The sequence below is a fragment of the Coturnix japonica genome, chromosome 11 (assembly GCF_054131305.1).
Source record: "Coturnix japonica strain WE chromosome 11, WE-NBRP24, whole genome shotgun sequence".
NCBI lineage: Eukaryota > Metazoa > Chordata > Aves > Galliformes > Phasianidae > Coturnix > Coturnix japonica.
In genome coordinates this window covers 4,572,790-4,594,911 of record NC_140673.1, presented here as the reverse complement: position 1 = coordinate 4,594,911, position 22,122 = coordinate 4,572,790, and the positions used below count along the sequence as shown (strand labels likewise).

The window sequence follows — 22,122 nt, the reverse complement described above, 5'->3', positions numbered from 1 at the left end:
AAAGAAACCAAACAAACAGTAAATTAGATTAATCCATGGGAAAGCTGAATTCCTTTCACATTACCTTGTTTACTTCTAAAAGTTCCCGCAAGCAGAAAGGGCAGTAGCTGCATCTCTACTTCACATTTACCATCACAGAGCTTTGAAAACGGGTTAACCTCCCAGAAATTACAACACAAAGGAATCCCATTTAGCCAACCCCACTGCCCCATTCCATGCTACCCAAACTGGTTGGACGTTCCCCCACAAATAGACATTAACTTCGTATCCTTCTGGAAACAAAACAGTCAACACCACTTTTTTTTTTAGAAAGCAACAAGACTGAACACTCCTATGCGTTCTACATTCCTCTCCTTACACTAGGAGGCTTCAAACCTGCTGGTATTTCCCCTCAATCATCCATAAAGTTTTGGAAAACAGGATGAGCAACTGACTGGCAGATTATTGGTTCTGAGACTGAACACAGTCACACATCACTTGCAAATCCCACGCTACCAGTTCCAACAGACAGTCTGGTTTCTGGGTCTGTAACCTGCACTTCGCCATGAATGACCAAGAACAAAGAGATGGCCACGCCATCAATAGGATCACTGAGGAGCTGCATCAAGGGTTTCATTCTGGCAGCAATCCTAGAAAAGGATGATTTGCAGCAATCTCCAATGATTTACATAACCTCGACACAAAAAAGTTCATTTAAGTACTGCGTGATCAAGGGTACGTCTGTAAATTTTCCACAGAAATGTGCAGAAACACCACTGGGTAAATGATTAATGGAACAACATCAGAATGGAAGAAAAGCTGTAAATGCAGAACTACGGCCAAAAGGCACAAAGAAACCAAATTAAAGAAACCAAATTAAAGAAATTTAGGGCAAAACAATTCCCTAAAACACAGTAAGGCTTCCAGTAATTATATTTTCAGCTATTAAAAGTGCCTTCTTGAAACTAAGGAATGCCTGCAAAAATTAAACCAGAAAACTAAACACTATGGAGACAAACACAGCTTTGTCCCCTCCAGTGCTTTTGAACACCAGTCCAGCAGAAAAACAGCAGATGGAATGTGCCCATTCTCCACCCCTCACCCCGAATACAGCATGGGCAGCAACATAAAAGGAGGAATCCTGAAGGTTGATTTTATTCTCTTTGGAGCTCCCTGACATCACTGTTTTTAACATTCGGTTTCCATAAATCCCAACGTGACACGGGAGATGTATGGTTTGACTCCGCAAGGAATGTGCCATCCTTTTTGAAGTTCTGCTTCCAACTTTGTTTACTACTGAACCATTGAAATATTATGAAGCGTTAACTGGCCTATTATCAGAGCGTGTCTGTTCCCTATCAGGGGTCCCTTTTGTCACTGGCTTCCGTCACACCTTGTATCTGATTAACACACTATAGGATAACATAGAGCTACACAGATCTGCTTTGTGTTCTCTCACAGCTGATGAAAAACAGATTTTCCTTTTCACTTTAATGTGGTTGCCCTTTAATTGGGTCTGTAATAGGGTTCATTTGATGCGATTCCTCATACTAAACTAAAACTGCTATACAGTAAGCTGAATGCTCGTTACATTTAAGGCCGTAGTCGGTAAAGTGATATGTTACATTCTTCGTTATTTAAACATTCCTAAAACATACAGTTTACAAGAAAGGTCAAATTAACCACTTTTTTTAGTTAAGGAAAGATTTATCTTGTCTAGCTAACCAAGATTTAGGCACGTAATTTAAAACTACACACCTCTATAAAGCAAGGATAGAAACAGATGGTATGGATCACCTTCTGCGGGCATCTATGACGCCTACCTTGGGCTAAGTGGTACCAGAGGGCAATTCACTGACAGGTCAAAAGGAATTCTTCTATAACTTCTGCTGGCACAACCTCTCTGCAAGTAGCCTCATCACTAAATATATGCTGATAGACAAGTAAAAAACCTATGAAATGAAATTAATGGCCAAGTAGCAAAAAGAAGAAACATTCACGTCCCTTAAGTTTAGGCGTCTACATTAAAAACACTTTGTCTTTTTTCCTTGAAAAAATTATAGGTATCTAATCGGCCAACTGTAATGGAAGGAAAAGAGACCACTGGTTAGGCTCACCTTTCTAGCTTCTGAATCCCAAAGAACAAGCACCAATGCTCGAAGGAAATCTGCATGGGCACACTTAGGTGAATACAAAAGAATCAGAACCCACATGCCCTGTTTTACACTCCCTGTAGGGTGGTTATTTGTCTAGTCCATGTGGAGTCTTCCTGCTGGATGCTCTTTGCAACAAAAAGCTACTGGCACCCAAGTGGACTGATTTCTAATTTCATAATGTAGAAATTGAACAATGAAAATACAAGTCAACAGTACGGCCAGCAGTCCCACATCCTACTTGCTTCTACTGCCCACCTCTCTGCATTCACGACTGTTAGAAGATAACAGAGGTACACAACAGCATGGAAATAAGGAGCCTTGACAAATGAAGGTAGAAACTCTTCCTGGAGTGAGTACAGCGCACACAGAAGGAGGACACCGGGCTGGAGTCAAAGGTTATCTGTGTTCAGAATACAGTGCCTACTCAAATAAAGCCCATGCCAAATCCCTGTGGTCTGGTCTTCCTTGATTTTCAGAGCACTGGTCAACATCTTGAACAGCTGGCCCCAAATCCCTGAGGATTCACAGCACATTCCTGCCTCTTATGTGAACTTCCAGCATCTGCAACATGGAGAACTTGGGTCACAGTGTCTGGTTAATAGACAAAGATGCAAACTATTCATTAACACAGCTTTCCACCTGAGAAACATCGCTTGGCTTTCATTACAAGTATTTTGGGAAAAACAATGAGAGCTGGAAAAAAAAAACCAACCAAAATACCACACCTTAAAAATACCTTAAGCATATGGACATTAGATCACAGTGCTGTAGCTATATCTTTGTTTTTTTTACTTCTGCACAAAGGAAAATAATTCACTCTACATCATAAAGGAAATAAGATGGTACAGTGGGCCTGGATTCAAAGCTGTAAAAAAAAAAAAAACCAAACAGGAAATCTGTCTGAAAACTGGTGAGTGGGAAAGCTCATTAGACTGAAGTCTAAAGATCTGACTACGGTTAAATATCCTTTAAATAAACTAAGAAAAGCATTTAATAGCAATAAGGGAAAGCAAAGAACAGAAGACAAGAAAGCTGAGCCATTAATAATTTCATCAGCTCTTGATAATACTGTCGGATGTGAACAGAGTAAAACCTTCTTGAGTAAACTGACATTTATTTCACAAGCATCAAGAACAGATGTCCAGGACCAGAGGAATGGCAAACCTCATTTGCTTGAGAAGCCCGCTGTTGATTCCAGGCTTTCAGCTGAGCCGTACAACCTGTCCAGCTGTAGGTGTACAGCTCCACTCAGTTAACTGCTCGGTGTTAAGGCTCAGCACGTGACACTAAACCAAAGCTTTTCTAAATTATCAACACAGATTTTTAAACAAAAGCAGTATCTTGCTTGCACCAGCAAAAAGCCAAGGCTTCCCAGAACATATTATGCTAAAGCAACACATCTGTTTCACTTCATCAATGGCAGAGTCCAGCCAAACTGTACTAAACAAATCATCACTAGTGTAACATTTCCATAATTTCTGTGACAATTACTTTACTATAGAAAGCACATCTCCCCTAAGGCTTATAAGGCATCTGATTTTCTACAGTGTTATTTCAATCTGACTACATAGAGCTTATGGATGAGTGAAAGCAGCATTTATCTCCTCGAGAAGAAATTACTATCAAATCTCTCTTCTCCATCTTTTACTTTCTGAATTCCAATATCAGAAGAACTAACCCTGTCAGCATGTATGGAACAAGACTGCAAACTTAAGTTTCTCTTGTTGTGGACTTAGCACTGATAAGAAATTTCAACAATTCTAGAGACTATGTCTGTTCAGACACTTCAGAAGGTACTGGCAGTGTAAGAACACCATGCAGCTGAATACTTCAGTGTTCAGAGGCTACTTTATCATACAATAGAATCTACATTGCAGGATGTCTTTCAAGACCTGAGGGTTTTGAGACCTTACTGATTCACCATTTGCCATCTAGGATGAGTTACCTTTACAGCCTGTGGTTTTTTGGTAGTGGAAAATGGAGTGCTACCAGCCCCTAACATAGCCAAGGAAAGAAAGGAAGCCAAGTAGATTTTACTCTCAAGTTCATGCTGGATGTGAAGCTGTGTCTTTATGTACTTATTCTTCTGGATTCCATAAAACAAAGGCTGCTGAATAAAACTACTAACACAGCAGTATCTACTTACTGAAAAATTAGTCCCACATTGCACAGCTTCCCTTAACAAACATAACAGCCCCTAAGACACCTGGAAACTGCACTGGCTGTAAGGAAGGGAAAGAAGAAAGCAACAAAAGGTGTTGGAAACATTGATAAATGTTCAGCTTCATCCAATGGATAAACTCTTTCTACCATTTCCCTGGGAGAGGTCTCTGGAAGTGGCTGATCCTGGTAATACCCCTCAGAAACAACTACTAATGCATCTTAGTTGAGATCCCGCTTTTAACAAATGTTAACAGCTACTGATTAGTGAGGAACAATTGCCATCCTATACCTCTATGACATAAAGCAGAGAGACAAAAAGAACTCCAATACAGGGAGTGTTTATGTCATTTTACTTCTTTCTTCAGAAGATTATTAAACCTTACAGAGAACAAGCTGCAATACGCATAACAATTCCATGGAGGAAGAAACTAAGCAGCTGATAACAAAAGCATTAACGTAGTCCAATAATTTGATATTACTCTTGACTCAGAGTCAAGTTCTCTTTGCAAGATTTAATTTCACAGCAGCTGCTCTACATACAAAAGGCGTATATTCTATACCGTTCTAAAAGACTACTAAATGCCAGAGTTTCTTCTTGTCAATAGAAGCTAATTGGATTAAACAGGCCAAGACTTTTAATTATGAAATGCAACTTCTACATCAAAAGTACATCACTAAGGTAAAAGCATTGTGAAGAATGCCACAGGAAACGTGAAAGCTTCTAGAGACAGAGATACTCAGAAGTAGACCATAATTACTATGTATGTTCTAAGAGCCAATAAAGCAATAGAGCTTTAATGTTAAGTTCAATATTCTTTTATTCCCCTCTTAAGTTAACATCTGAAAATAAAACAGCTGTCCCAAAAGTTTCTACCAGTCAATGGATAATTACACAAACTAAGCCATGAAGCTGAAATGAAACCTGTTGAAGAGCTGAGACAGCATTAAGAAGTATGATAGTGGTATCATACTGCCTGTTCCCCCAGCAGAAAACAGTCACCTTTAGAACTGCCTCCCATGTTTTCTTTCTGAAAAAAACATACTGGCATCAGGCATTGTAGAAAAAGCTGAATAGAAGCTGCTGGGTAACAAGAGCCATTTGTTTGGAGAACTAAGACATTCTGAAAGTTTGACATGCTTATGCACTGTGATTAATTCTATTTTTATTTAGATTAAAAAAGCATTCCTTGAAAGTGTTCACAGCATATAGTTTACTGTTATGAATTTTCAAAGCATGTGTGTGCATTTTGGAAGTTTGGTACATCATCTTGAATAATGATTGTTATTACCCTCTGTAAAATCAGCTTCTACTTATGTGATTGCACATGGAAAACGTGTTCTGTTTATATAGCTGTCCTGTTATTATTTCAAAGTCACGTCACCTAAAGAGCTGCTCTTGAAGGACCAATGAGAAAAATCAAACTTACCGCTATAATGTCCAGAGTGTTGTCACAAACTTTGCGTATCTCAGCATTTTTATCATGCATCAGGTCTATAAGATATGCTGGAGCCTCTGGAAAGAAACTGTTAAGGATAAAAGCTGGGGTTTCTTTGCACAGTCCTATCATCCTCATTCAACCTACTCAGTTTCAGTACTTCACATTCATCTAATGCCCACAGAGATGCCTCTTTCCACAGACTTTGGATCACCTGAATAAGCTCAAAATCAACATCAGAAGTGACTGAAAAAATAAGAAGTGACTGAAGAGGAGTTACAAGTTCTGTATCAAAAGTTGATATGCCAAATAAAGTTTTAATCAAGCAAGTGGATGAAAAATGCAAAGCAGGCATTACTTACAGTATCTAGTTTGATGTAAGAAAACACACTAACATAATTCTACTTACTTAACTTCAGACTATGCAGCACATAAACATAATAGGCAAGCTTCTTGGGCTGCACCATGCTTCAATTAAGTTATTCCACAGACTATCATTAACAAGTCATAGAATAATTCATATTGGACAGGAAACAAAGGCTCATCTAACCCAATGTCACCCACCCCCACCCATTTCAAAGCAAATGAAATCTGAATCTGTACTATTCATCCTGCACTCCACTCTGTATTTTTCCTTCAGCTGAAATAAACCATTTACAAAGACCTCTAAAGCCAAGAGATTTATGGGCCAAATATCAGCAATGGCAAATTAACAACAGTAATTCTGTATGTTTGATCATTAAAAAGATACGAGTTTCCTTGATAATGACATCTCTGGTGGCTTGGTGGAAGACCATCTGATAAAAAACATAGATGATCTGGCAGACAAACTCATCATCCTCCTGCTGAGCTGTGAGGGAGAAAAGAAAATATATAAGTTAATTTCTCACATTTAGATGCTCTTGATGCTTAGAGAAAGCCCAGCTCTTACAGTATCAGTAAGACAGTTCAGCGGTACGCATGAAAATCCAACTCCTGACAGTAAAATAGAAGAGCATTTCTTTCCCTGTTGCAGTCAAGTAGAAAGATCAGATTGCAGCACTAACTGTGAAGGTATAAAAACCTCAAATATATCAAACCACTAGTCCACTATTTCTTTATCAGTGTTAGAGTAATTGCTCCTCCTTTCCCGTACAAAAACCATAGCCTTATCTTGAAAGAGAACAGGAACAGAGCATTTGGTTACAAAACAGCTATAGTAACTAAATGTCTATGAAATACAAGGCAAAATACCATTCAAAAGCTCAATGAGGGCAGGAATGATTCCAGATTTGGCCAGCAAAGCAGCACAAGAGTCGTCCATAGAAACAGTTCCAATCATTATCACCACTTCTAAAACAAGGTCATCTTCTGCAGAACCTGGAAGTCAGAAGACACAAAGCATTGCCTCTTAGAAATTCTTCATCTTTTTTCAGTTGTATTTATGTTTGTAGATATAATTCTGCTTTTTCAGCGTTATGTTTCCCTAAACCACCACTAGTTAGAGGTACACAGACTCTACTCTGAAAGAACACTCTTCAAGTACTCTGAGAGACACCACTTTGAAAGACTAACCAGCCTTTGTACAGACCTGGTTTCAGCTTATCCTTGAGGTATGGAACAAGTTTGTACTCTTTCAGCACAAGCTCCCAGTCCAGATCTGGTAGGGTCAAGTTTGCAAGTGTTCCCAGGCATTCAATCACAAATTCTTCCTCTTCATCATTTGATATTTGAGCTGCCAGATCACCAACATAATCCTAACAAAAACACATTGGAAGGATAACAAGCATTAGAGGCAAACAATCTGGGGTTCTGAAGGACTCAAAACTCAGTCAAATCAAAACTAGTTCTCAAATACTGAAAAGACTTCCCTTCAAACTGAGGTTGATAATAAGGCAGTTTCACAGTTTCACTTGCAGTTCAAAAATGACTCAAGCATTTCAGGATTCTTCCTCTCAGTCTTCCACTTCTAAGGGATATGAATCATTTATTCCGATGTTCCATAAGAAGTTACTACTGTGCACACTAACAGTTTCAGAAAGCTTTAAGAGCATAAGAGAATGAGGAAAGTGAATACCACACTTGGTTAGTGACAGCAGTGACATCACCTTAAAGACTTCAGGAAACGCCTACAAGGTTTTCAAATATAAGAGAGTCAAGAATTTCACTTACTAATTCTGTACTAAGACAAACAGATGTTAAATCCTTATTTTAATTACACATTCAATTTACACACTTGGGATGTTATGTCATTCCCCCATCCCTCATTTTTTTTTTTCCCCAGCATCCAGAATTATCAACCCAAACGAATTAACCAAGTGAAGGAAAAAACTGCTTTTATTGCTAGTGGACAAAATAGAAGACGTAGAGAATAACTTAATTGTTATGCACACTAACAATTGTTTTTGTTCTGTTTGTTGTTCATTTGGGAACGCAGTTTTATTGGATACAGCTTAAGATCTGTTTGTTTTCTCTATCACGAGGGACCCTACTAAAACAAAATTTAAATATATATAAATACCCACCAACCCATGACACCTGTAAAGGAAAAGTCCAGCAGCCAGGCTTTTCCATCAGGAAGAATCAGAGATCACATTAGGCTACAGACAGTACTTACAATAAACAGGTTTTTAGTAGGCCCATCATGTTGTGAAATATTCCTGATCATCTTCATTAACAATGGGTCCTTAAATTTCAACGCTCTCTTCATGAGCATCTTCAAACCATTTCCTGAAAAGTAAAAGACTTAGGAAGCCCTTCAAATTTAAGTGAGAAATATACTGGCCCAAAAGAAAAGAAGAGCAAAAAACCACTTCAAAATTCAAAAGGAAAAAGTGAAGAATCTGGACAGGAACTATTTCTTCTCCCAAGCTGAAAAGGTAGAACTGCTCTGCACAAGTTCTATAGGTTCTTTAAGCCAACAAACAATATGTACAAACATACATACATACGTATGTGAGACATTTGACTTTCTGGCTTAATTAATTGGCTTAAATTAATGGCATTTTCTCCTTTTAAAGTCTAGAAACATATCACAGCAGTCCACAGTGAAAATTCTGAGCACAATTGAAAATCAGACCTACTAAATAGCAGCGTGCCACTCAAAGCTGTTAGAATGCAAATAAGGGAACTTAAAGAGCAATTTAGAGAGCTACTGAACAAATGCAGACATCCATAGCACTGAACAATATCCTGGAATGCCAGTATACTCTACTAAAATAATGGAAAATTGCAATTAAACAGCACCATGCTATTGATTCTGTACTGGTTGGTGAAACTCTGGTTAGCTGAAGGTGGACTTCTGGGAATCAGGCTGAACAAAACCTCCATCTCCTCATACAACCATAGTTTCCAAAAGTAACGTCACCAGTGTATTTTATAGAACTGTATGAGATGTGGGCACGAGTGGCTACTCAGTGACAGTGCCATTGAGACCAGCATCGCAAAGGATACCATCACATATTTACAATCTCATTCTAAGCAGGTGTATGTATTTTAAACATGCACATAAGTAAACATAACTTGAATACTTATTTCCATATATATTATGAGAATCTTGTTACCCCCCCCAACAAAAAACAGTAAAATCTCAGTACATTCACCTTCACAGATAAGTTGCACATTTCTTTTGTTAGCAGCAAGGTTAATACAGAAAGAAATAAGCTCCAGGTCAACTCTCTCATCAGGGCACTCAAAGAGCATTTTCATCAGCTGCCAAGAAACACAAACACGTTTCAGTCATTAATTTTTCCCAAAGCAAAGAACTTTGTCATGTCAATGAACTTTGTTATGTCAACTGTCGTATTTAAGAATTCAGCATTTCCATAGGCACAGTAAAGTTACAGAAGCCAAAGGCAGAGGATGTCTGCTTCTGTGATCTGGGGATGACAGTTCTTACAGAGCACCAAAAATGGCAGTCACTCATCACCCTGTAACTAAGCCAGGTTATTCTACTGCTACCACCAAACTCCCTGGTTTTCTGACATTTAAACTTGTGAGAGAATAAATGTTGTTTATTTCTTTTAATATTCAGGTAGACAAAATACAAAATCCAAGTTAATTCCACCGAAAATAAAAATACCACCTGGATGTTTAATCAAATGTTGATTCTGCAAACAGATCAATTAACTGCAGAATAATCTACTGCTACTTTGCTTTCAGATTTCAGGAGGCACCAACCTGAGTTAAAATAAGGAGATAATCACCCATAACACTGTTCAGACTGAAATTCCTAGATTCCTCAGGCAAATAACCTCTACAGTACCGTTATATACACATCTGGTGCCTGTACTGTCCATTACATCTCAGGCTACCTCCTCTCATTCTGCTCCATAAGAATGGCATTGTTTTGTTTTTAATGGCATGCTGAATACATGATCATGACTCAAATACAACTCAGATACATCTGTTTCCCTTCTTTGTTTCCAGTTGCAGCACAAGTTGCACTGCTTCCCCACCACAGGGCTGCAGGACATCACCCTACTTGCTACTAAAGCCTGTTCTGTTATAAGACATGGCAAGTTGGCAATGCACAGCAGCGTGATGACAACACAGAGATTACTGCAAGTAGAAACAACTGAACATAAAGATAAGTGGGACAGAAAATACCATATATTGAGCTCAACTTATCTCAAATAGGCACAGGAAGAAAAAAGCTACAAGTAAACATTACATATTTGTGCGCTTGGCCCCTGGTGGCAACACAGTTTGTCATACATTAAACACTAAAGAATGTGAGTAAACAACTCATTTAGAGGGAAAAAAAATACATAAAACTGGGAACAACGTGATTGTAGGAATTTCACTTGGAGATATTTTAATGCGGCACATCATAGGTTTCTCTCTTAGCAGATAGCGTGTTGTCATCCCAAATGGACCACAAGTCAAGCCATACATATTTAATTGTCATATTTAATGTAATTGTCTCAACAATTACTGATCTCTTTTTCCTGGGACTTTCATGTACTGATTTAAAAGCCATCGCTGATTTCTTCCTCCGTCTCTTAAAAGAAGCTGACTCAGATTTCCCTAGGTTCTTTTAAGAACTTATAAAACCTCTACTTTATTAAGTTTGTAAGCCTGACAGTCACACAAGAGCGAATTAAGCAGAGAAGAAAGTTGCCACTTAACAAGTGGAACATGAGTATTCCAAAACCACCCCCCGCGACTATTCTGTTACAAAACCTTTAAAAAGAGATCTTTTTTTTAAAAAACCCTTCAAGTAATTTGAAGGGAAACATTCTCATTACATACACAATGCAAAATCTGTGGAAATCAGATGTTTAACAAGAAGGAATTACGCTGTTAATTACTGAGCTACTTCTCCATAAAGAGGAAAAATATATCCAGTTTCAATTAAAGTCGTTCAAATTTTAAAATAATAGTTTAGTACGAGCTCCATGTTTCCCATTATGTCTTCATTTAATTTGATTGCTTCTTGTGCCACTTCAAAAGGAAGAGTAATTGCTGCCAAATAGGAAATATTAAAATTAAATTTGTTCTGCTTTTACTATGTCCATTGTCATCTTTTAATGATTTAACAGGAAGGCAGTAAAAAGACTGCAGCATGTGCAATGAAGAGGCAGTAGTGTTCAATCAGACAAGTCCCATATTGAGTATCAGATACCACAGACCAGGACTGAAATCACTGTGTCTAGACTCTCTGGCACCTGCCTTCACTTATTTACCAGTGACCAGAGGCCAACCCCCACAGCTCTCTGCTCACATACACCTCTGTCCAACCCCCTCCCCGAGCCCAGCTCAAACATCTTTGAATGATTATGCCAGAACTGCATGCCTCAGGAATCTTTTCTGACCGGCTACTCCCTAACTCTGCTGTTTGAAGTGATGCTCTGGTTTCTGAACTTCAGCAGATAATGGCGGACAGGAGCAAAGGGTGCTGTCAAGAGAGGACGTTTACCAGCATTAAGCTGAAAAGAAGCTTATAGATCAAAGAGGGGCCAAACAGGACAACCGTGGTGGAAAACATGTGGGTAGCTGCAGAGAACCTCGCGCACCGCTCTGCGGTACAATATTAAATATCGCCATGACATCACTGCCTAACCATGCCCTTTGATTGGCCAGGTTATTACCAATAAATGCTTTTATAAGCATCTGGATGGCATTTGCACCTATTTAAACAAAACACGCATTGCTGAGGTCTAAACAAGAATGAACTGTTAATACTCACTTTTAACTGTTACTAGAATAGCACCCACTAACTCCTACAGTCTGCATGGATGTTTACCTGGGACAGCGCACGCAAGGCCCTGTCAAGCACCTCACACGTACAGAATGACAACGGGATGGATTTCCCAATTGCTTTCCACAACAGCTACACATTTGGTATTGAGAAATCTTTCCAATTTTGTAGCTTTATCCAAAGTCTAACACAATGTGTGAGCTCGTTCCCTGTTCCACTAGGCCCCAAATAACACCCTGCAAGCAAAGCACTACTTTGAGCAGCCAATGCCAGTCAGGACAATGAGGTTCACTAAAGCTCAGCATATGATATTGCTGAAGTTCCCACAGCTCTTTCCATTCAGAGTGGGGGATCTAAGATGCAAGCCAAGATTTAAAGCAAGCATGAAACAAACAAACATTGAAACACAGCACGTGAATCCATTCGACAGGTGACCAGAACAAAAATACAAGTAGGTCCCTTGTATCATGCAGATGTCACAGCCAAGTTATTTCTGTAGAAGAAAAAGAAATGAGGATGATGTTCGCAGGAGGATTTGGTAACATACACTAACATACACTTCTCCCACCAGTTCCCTTTTCTCCAATATCCTCCTTTATTTGGAAAAAATATCACAATTCTTGTTGTGAATCATCCAGAAACATCCTGAAAATTTGCCACAGCAACTTTCTATTGTAGATGTACTTGATGTTAAAAACACGCTTGACAGGAAAAAAGATATCGCGGTACAATTCTGCAAAGGCTACCAGAGTGCTTTCTACTTTTATGTAACACAAGCTTTCTCAGCTCCAAGCCTCACCAGGACTAGGAAAGAGGCTGGTAAGAGAGGATTCAGTGTTTAAAAACAACCACCATGCAACATACTACAACCCAAGACCTAAAGAAACACACAAAAAAACCCACAGAAACATGAAATGATGCCTGTGTGTGGGTGAGGAAATATTGCTAAAATGTTATGAAAAAAACTCCAACAGATAAGTGAAGAACCCTCTATGGCTCCTTACGCACGTTTGCAGTTGGAAGGGAACTGTCATGCAGCAACATAACATTGCTTGGCAGCTTTCCAGTTCATATCCTGTAACACTGAAGACACTGAAGTTTTGATACCCAACGGGGTCAGAAGAGAATGCCTTCTAAAAAACATAAAGGAAATACTTTCCACGAGGTTCCCTATGGATCTACTGTGTACAGCTTCTCATTTCTCTCAAGCATTTCCAGTCTTTCTTAGAAATTCATCAGGTCATATGTATTATTTACTAATTAATCAGTGTAGCTCTATGGTCAGCAGTACTGACAAATAACGTCACCTATCCTTTTTCCAAGGACCATCGAAATACAGCATGAATAGTCAGACTGCCCAACGAGTAGGATGCTCACTACTGACTCAGCAGCACCCTGCCTGTTCCCATTCTCACCTGTGGGTGTCAGTGTGTGCTCTGCTATCAGTGAGGAAAAGATAAGCACGTGGACAGACACATCTTGCCACCTCATCGTATATACATGTACATACCTGTGGGATACAGTCTGTATACGCAAACATCGACTTGAAACGATCATCCATGCTTATGTGATATAGAATACACATAGCTACTTGCTTGTAGTTTTCATTTGCTGAAAGAAAAAAAAAATCCAAACGAATAAGGATTGTGTTTTAGGTATCACTAACATTTAGATCCTTTCCATCTAAATGTGTGTTTCCTTAGATCCACTTTCTAAGGAACATACTTTCTGAAAGGATCACTTGATAAGGATGAGCCATCTAGAGAAAGCCTCCATCAGATTCCAGCCAGGAAATTAAATACTAAATATAACTTTGATGTAGCTGTGGATATTCCAGTTGAAACAGGGTTGTTCCAAAGCAAAATATCAAGGAGTGCATCACCAGATAAACAAGAACTACTGCTTTAAAAAGTGTTGCAGAAGGAATCCAGTACCTTTCAAGTAAATCAACACACGGACTGTCTTTAACTGTGGGTATGTCTGCGTTCCATACATTCAAGACAAAACTGCAGACTGGCACATTAGCACTTCCCAAACAAAAGTTTGGAAGACAAACCAGAGCAACTAACACAAGTAGGTTGTGGACTATTTAACAATTTAACAAAGATTCTATCAAAATACTGTAGACAAACCTAAGAATGCTCATTAAGATCAAGGCTGATGTGTTTGATCCTGACTGCTGAAAGCTGGACTGACTCTTAAGCTCTCCTCTAGCCCCAGTTTAGCAGAACACTGGCTTCCTATGGGATAACACACTCAACTGAATATTTATACTAGTTAGGCCAGTTTGCAAGCAAGTCTTCAACTCAAAATTATTTCAGTTCTGATGCAGCTGATCAGAACTACCTTACCCCCCACTTTAGCTTAAGCTTAGTTAGAACACCTCTATAATGTTCTGACAAAGCATTGAGATCTCAAACAGCAACCAATCCAGTTAATCATTTTTCTTCTCCATACATCACTGGAAACTGCAATTTCCTTTAAGCAGCAAGGACGTGATGCCTTTATTTTGAGAATGCACATATTACCTGCTTTAAAATACACAAATCACCCAGACCTGACTTGTATCTCAACCTTCTAGGCATTAACATCTAGAGAAAACATAAGGACCAACTTTGAAAGCTGCATTAAAAGCTGATGAAGCGTACAAATACTGTTTGAAGCGATCAGAACAAAGTGTTTATTGTGTGGTACTTCTCTGCTGACTTGTCATCTTGCCTACCTGTTCATTTGCAGTGACATCATAAATCCAACAACTGCATGGAAAAAGAAACTCCACACTTTACTACATGTACAGCTAAAGGCTTCTCATAAGCCAACACAGAAATGTAAAGAGTAAATTATGCCCACAAATTTCATAGGAAAAAGCAAAGGAAAAATAGCTGTTTACACTGCTCTTAACACTTCTTTCCATGCCTCCACTTAAAACTCAAACATCACATTTCAAGTTTAAGACTTGGATTACAATTACACTTTGCTGGGTAATGCAGGAAACACTACATGAAGTAAAAGGCAAACTACGAAAGATGTTAGAAAATGGGCTACTCAGAACAGTAACATGGAAAACAGAGGGACATTGAGACAGCTGTAGTAGGTATAAGCTGGCAAGGCAGGCAACAAGAATGTTTAACCTCTCTATTTGATGGCACTTTCCCCCCCACCCTATTTTTACAAATTGGTCTGTGCTAAGATAAGATACGAACACTAAGTATCACCTTAAGAAGGAACAGTGCGAAACAAATACGCCAATGAGCCAATGCCAGTACAAAAATCACCTTTTTGTTTGTTTGTTTCTTTCCTGTTTTGTTTTATATACACCTAAATGATGATAAATAAAGCTTTAAGTCAGTCAGTGTTTAGAGACCTTAAGAACCTGCCCCGTACCTGACCAAAGAGTAGCCTTCCAAAGCATGGGGGCAATACCTCTTCTGCTATTCGTGATTGCTATAGAAGGCCACATATGACAAAGCAGACATTGTAAGAAAGACTTCCCTACAACTAGGGGCAGTGGGCACCAATTATACTCCTATCCAGAAAAAGCAAGAAGGAGGAAAAAAAGGCTCTGCCAAACGCATTCATAAAAATCACCAAAGTTTTAGTGGGGTGCCAGAAAGCTGTGGCCTACAAAGGCAAGCAGTTCTGAGCATCAGGCATTTTAGCACTGAAGGTAGAATAGCCAAATGGCCTAAAGCAGCGAGGGCAGCCCTGGAAAATAATGGTCTAGTCATTATGGATTCTTCTGGTATTTACGGCAATAAAACATGAATCATAATGAACTCATTGGATATTAAACGTAAGGGTCCCAAGCACTTTGATAGGATTTCCAAAAGAATTTACCATTAATTAACTAAATAATTATTTGAAAGTGTTACTGAATTATCCTTAGTTCTTATACAGTCATTCCAGAGAAATTGGTCATTCCCAGCTGAGTGCAGTTAATGCCTTAACAAACCGGTCATTAACTGCAGTTACTGATTTTGTGGGAATTATTGTGTTATAAAATACACTCAACAGTTTATAGAAACAATACTTAGATTTTTTTTCTTTTTGCAGCTGTAGTTCAGCTGGAGCAGCTGGGATGGAAAAATATCAGCTCCCTCGGGCTGTTTTCACAACTAGTTTTCTGCAAATTAGAGAGGGAAATAAATACATGATGGGTTCTCAGTTCAAAATGGCTTCAGATTTTTAGCCTTTGAACATTAATTAGAAGCCATGTGCCAGATCCACAGACCAGTGCCTGAATCCTATGTTTAGCTCTTAGTAAGGTTAAAGATTGAATGGTACCAGTAGCTGAAGCTGAAGAAAAAGCGACTTTTTGATAACAAGATCTGGTCCTGTGTTGTAGTTGAGTCTGTGAGCTTAAAATAAAAGATCCTCCATCAGCTCCACAACAACAGAAGAGAAACCCTGAAGCTGTAAAACTGAATCGACCATTTGAGTTTCAGCAGCAGCATTCAACTTTCAATTGCTAACGTAACAATGAGAATAGAAATTGTGGGCTAAATTATTCAAATGTAAGAGCATTAGTAATTCAAGTAGCCATCATTTCTAATGGACTCATCAATGTACCAACATTAGATGTGACATACGCCCTGTTCAACTCACATGCAAAACATTAACTACACTAAATCAAAACCAGAACTCAAAAGAAGGTAAGTATCTATTAAAATAGCAGAGTGAATCTTCATTTCAGTTTCAAACTCTGATATTCTTAAGTCAGATCTGTTGCAATATTATACAAATAAGAAATATAATCAGATGGGAATGTAGCAAAGTGAACACAGTACCTACATACCAGCTCACACTGCTATCAGAAGACTCTATTTGCATTTAAGAGGAGCTTATTCATGTGCATTAGAAATAGCAAGGAGGGAAAAAGACATAATAGAAAGGTATCACAACTTCCCTCTGTCTAACATTATTCCTTGCAAGCAGCACTGAAACAGTTGGAATAAGTCGCTCCACATGTGGTTTAGACACATACTGGTTTGATCTACATATGTAAATATAAATCATATTGGATATATCAGTTTATTTTATCAAGAGAACCTTAAAGACTTTGGAAATCTGCTCGTAACTCAGAAAGACTAGGCTATGTAAATAATGTTATTAATTACCGGCTAATAACCCTTCTTGTACCACCTTTATCTGGTTTGAAACCGGCTTCCTACCACAAGCCTAACTTAAAATCCACATTTCTCTCTGTTTTCCTGCCTCAAAGAGCTAAGCACATGCACACATCAGAAACACGGATATACTTATTCCTCCCTAGGAAACAAAGACAGAAGTAGAACAGTAATTTCGAAGCCAAAGGAGTAATAAATGACTAATTTAGGTAGAGTTATTTAATGTTGCAGCTATAGACAAAAACAAAGCTGTGCATCTGGAGCACCAAACTCAATTTCTTTGTCTGGAACTCTACTCAAGACAGTCGGATTGAAATATATACAGTGAACTCTTCACTGCAGTACTGCTACTTCTAAAAGAAGACAAAGTGTAGCCACCGAGTAAGCAAAATACTGCTAAATTTGGATATTACATCCTTTTCTGAGGCTTGCTCTTTCTACAGGAAAAGAAAGGAACACTTACATTACTTAGGATGTCCCCAATCAATCACACAGCAGTACAGCCTCGAGCAGCGGTGGTTGGAAAGTTGCACAGTAGAAAAGAACCAGGGGTCCTGTTCTCAAATATGAGCCACTGATGTGTCCAAGAAGGCCAACATCATCCTGGCTTCTATCAGAAACAGCATAACCAGTAGGGCAAGGAAGTGACTGTCCACTTGCACGTAACACCAGTGAGACTGCACTTCAAGTACTGTGTTCGGTTTCTGACCCTCACTACAAGAAGGACACTGAGGTGCTGGAGTGTCTTCAGAAAAGAGTAGCAAAGCTGGTGAAAGGGCTAGAAAGCAAAACTTATGAGGAGCAGCTGACGGAACTCGAGTTGTTTAGTTTGGAGGAAAGGAGGCTGAGGGACAACCACATAACTCTCTACAACTACCTGCTAAGAGAGTGCAACAAAGAGGGTGTCAGCCTCTTTGCTCAGGGGATAAGCTATTGGACACAAGGCAAGGGCCACAAGTTGTGCTCTTAGACTGAAAATCAGGAAGAACTTTTTCATGAAAGGGCTGCTTAAACATTACAACGTGCTGTCCAGAGAAGTGGAGGTATGCCCAGTCCTTGGAGATACTTAAGAAATTTGCGGCAGTGGCAGATAGAGACATAGTCAAGTGGTAGGTGGGCTTAATGGTGCAAGTTAAATAGTTAAGGCTTGATGATCTTAAGGGTCTTTACCAATCTGGATGATTCTATGATTCTAAGAGTAAAACTGCCTTACCCATACAGAGATTGTCCAAGAAAGTAGAGCTGGTTAATTGAGCTGTGAAATGCTTTAGGCATCCAAGCAGTGTCCTGTAAAGCTTTCAGATGCAAATAGCTTGTGTAGAAGACTAATTTGTCTTAATTAATTTGTACAGATAAGAATGAAACTGCTCTTGCAATATGCAAAGAAACAACTAAAAGAATTCACTTAATTAAGCAGTCCTGACTTGTGAGCTCCAGAGCAGAAATACAGACTCAGGGGATCCCTGTAATAATTTATATTTGTGGATTTCCAAAAAGCTCAGCTGAGCCTCATGTTCCCACCTCTCCACTGAGGACCTGCCACTGCTGCCACCATAAGCATTTCTCTTTTCAGTCAGCGTTCATGAAGCTGGTTTCCCCTACATGACAAAGTTACCTGCTTCAGTAAAACAAACAGAATACACAGCTATATGCAAGCAACATAGTATAGTAAAGAGCTTTCACTCATCTAAGTCAGTCTTCGTATTCAGATTAGCAATGTTTCACCCGTAATGGCTACAGAATGAAAATATACTTAGTTTCTAAACCAACAGCACTAAATTAGAGGATTCAGAGAAGCTGAAAAGCTTAAAGGCTCACAAGCAAATACAAACATTTTATGAACTTCAGTCATTCCTACTGATAACTTGCAATTTTCCAGTACTGTGAAGCAGGGATATAAGAAAGTTTTACGTTAAAAAGAAATAAAGAGTTACTTAGGAATTTATTTCTGCTTCAAAGACAACATTAATGATTCTGGAGCCTCCCTATTTTCAGTTTTATATTCCTCAGCATGCGAAACCAGTTTTTCCTTACTAATACTAAAGTCATCCATCTAAATCCATTGTTAAAGTACATAAGTAAGTGCTGAGTTCTCAGGCACACTGTGTACCCAACCCTCTCCTAAAGCAAGACATGCTAGTTTTATTTGAATATCTAATATGAATTTAAAATTTGAATGCTAAGGAGAGTTGAATTGTTATTTATTTTAAACTTTTGGCCACACTCACCACAAATGATAAAAAAAAGCTACCATTAAAAGAAATCCCTTAATAATTACTGCTTTCCAACAGACCAGTCCCTGTAGTTGAACTGTTACTTAATGTGCTAAAGCCAGCCTCTACTATAAAGGAATGGAGACACCCCAGGCAATATTCACACAACAAGTATTGGAACCAGCTGCTGCAGAGCCACCTTAGGAAAAAAAGGTTTCTCAATTTAATTGGGAAAACAGGAGGAAGCATAAATTTTACTGCCATTAATAACTTCAAGCAATCCTGATATGACTTTACCTCACCCTGATGGTTGGACATGTGCTTTCTGTTAGGGTCTTTGCCACATCTGACCCCCATTGTTTGCTCACTTGATCAGGTAAAAAAAAAAACCAAACCTATGTTTCTTTATAGGATAAACGAGGCCTATTAAAATCAGAAAAAACACTGTGGTAGCCTATAAGAAGCTCCATTTTCCAACAGATGTGTGAAGCTCCATAATAAGTTCATTACAAAAAGGCCAAGCAAACTCATAAAGAGAACACATCTACTTTAAGCCTTCTTAAAAGAAACTTTCATAAAAGGAATAGAACATGAAAAAAAACAACAGAAAAAACAACCCCACAGCACTCCATTAATTAGAGAGCAAACTACTTCTTGGGTTTTTAAACAGCAGTCAACATACAACACACCTTGGCTGCATACCATTATCAAGACCTGCTTGTTAAGACATTGAAAATACAACTGCTTGGCAGTTCTGTGATCGCTCATTAAATTTAACTTGTAAGGAGTGGAAAAATATCAAACAAATTTCAGCAGCTTCCAGCAAGCAAAGTAGAAAAGCAGGTATTATAACACAAAACTCGAGGATTCTGTCAGTGGATCCAGTGAAGGCAGACTCTTCAGTGAAGAATAAATCACAGACTGACAAAGTAGCTCACCATCCCTATCTCCAACTTAAATAAAGAGCTTGAATACAGAAAAAGTCTGACCTACTTCAGAGTTTGTAAGCTACTGCACAACTCCCCCACTCCCACCACAAATTAGGCGCCCGTTACCTCTCAGTATGCAGACAATAAGTCTTGGAACACCAAGAAATTTAGAACATAGATCAGGATGCTCAAATTAATGAAGTATATAGGCTCAGTATGTACAGCACCCAAGAAAATTGTACTGCTTGCTGCTTGGGACTGATCACATGGCACTTCACTGCAAAGTATAACAAATGTTACTTGGCTAAATGGAACTTGAAACCCAAAAAAACAATTCTTTCAGTCACAGTAATTGGTACTGAAAAAAAATAACCTGCAATGTTCATCATTTTTGAGGTGGAACACCCTGGCACTGCGTAACACTTCTCCAGACACATACATAATAACCCTTCTGCACTCTGTGTCCCACTTAGGCTGAAATTTTAACTGGCTGTATTCTGCAACACTGTTTTTCAGCTCACAAATCTCCATGTTCAATGAGAGCTTGGTTTTAAGAAGCAGCTCATAACTCTGAGCAACAATGATGAGATACTTTAGCCTGGCTTCCAAACATATCGAGTTCTTTAAACATGGCTTGCACTGGGAAGCGAATAAAAAACCAACAAAAACCTAATTTCAAGACAATACACATTCAATACCCCTAAGAACTGTCCAGCAGCTCAAAAGGATGAATGCACAAATCACAAACCATTCGCTCCCTGCATGCAGCCAGAGCTACTCTTTCAAGGAACAGATCTTCCCTACCAATTTACCTATGGGTAGCAATGTATTTTCCCACTGCAAAAGCTCCCACACCATTCCCTAGCGTTTCTATCATTTTGAGAGACATTACTGACTCATGGGAGCACACAAACCCCAGCACTGCTTGCCACATCCTCTATTGCCAGGAGCCTTTTCTGAACGGGAGTCCAAAAAGAGGCATTTGCAGCCTGCCATCACACGCACAGCAGCACTCAGCTGGTTCTGCTGAGCAAGCTGCCTGCTGGTCTCGGAGAGAATGAAGAACTATTTGTTTCACTTCACAAAGAGCAAGAAACCGCTCAGACACAGCACAAAAGAGCACCCTTATTAGAATAATGTGAATCACAAGCTGTGCATGTATTTAAGATCTGGAGCAAATTTTGCATTTGGTTTGGCCAGTTAACTGAAAAACAAAGTGGATTTGTTCCAAACAAATAGTTATTTCACTCTTCCTTGCAGACAATGTTTCATTTTTCCTGTCTGCTGCCAGAGCATTTACTTTAGACACCAATCACACAGGGCAAGGACTGGGAAAAAAGAAGGGTAACATTTCCCTCTTGTCCAACAGTAGAATGCTCACAGGGATTAAGAAAACAAATTCATATCCTTCCTTTAAAGTTTTGCTTTATGTTTTACCCTTTCAATGAGAATGACCCCCACAAGCAAATTCACTAACCATCAAACTCTGCTGTATTTGGAACAAGTCATTATTACACTCCCTCTGCATTACGCCATGCAAAGCAAAACGAGAGCAAAGCAAACTTCCGCACAATATCTTATGATGTACAACTTTGGCCTCTCATTCCAAGGTGATGATTAGAGGGCACTGAATCTGGGTTTTACACGTCTCAGGCAAGCATTTTAAACCACTTGGTGGATTCACAGATTCTCACTTAAATCCACTGAAACTTTATTTCTGGCAGATAAAGCACACACATGGAAAATGCCTAAAAAGAAGATCACTCTGTAAGTATAATTTCTAAGTATTTAAGCAAGGCCATCAGTACAAAACAGCTCTCACTGGTGACTAGCAATTACGAGGTTTCATTCAAGAACTGAAGGCAACAAATTCTCTTCCCACATTTCAAGTAGTTTGTGCATGGAAAAACTTGAACACGCTGGACTATAGTCCCATAGG

General features: G+C 38.9%; 1 protein-coding gene across 1 annotated transcript in view; it reads right to left on the bottom strand.

The window, feature by feature from the left end:
- The window catches only part of KIFAP3 (kinesin associated protein 3), a 54,835-nt gene that overhangs the window by 20,028 nt on the left and 12,685 nt on the right, over positions 1–22,122 (bottom strand). The window contains exons 11-17 of the mRNA XM_015869674.3: positions 13,426–13,526; positions 9,316–9,424; positions 8,331–8,443; positions 7,305–7,470; positions 6,968–7,093; positions 6,486–6,584; positions 5,726–5,811 (exon numbers count right to left, since the gene is read on the bottom strand). Coding sequence (XP_015725160.2) covers positions 5,726–5,811; positions 6,486–6,584; positions 6,968–7,093; positions 7,305–7,470; positions 8,331–8,443; positions 9,316–9,424; positions 13,426–13,526 — 800 coding nt within the window. The remainder of the gene's footprint in view (positions 1–5,725; positions 5,812–6,485; positions 6,585–6,967; positions 7,094–7,304; positions 7,471–8,330; positions 8,444–9,315; positions 9,425–13,425; positions 13,527–22,122) is intronic.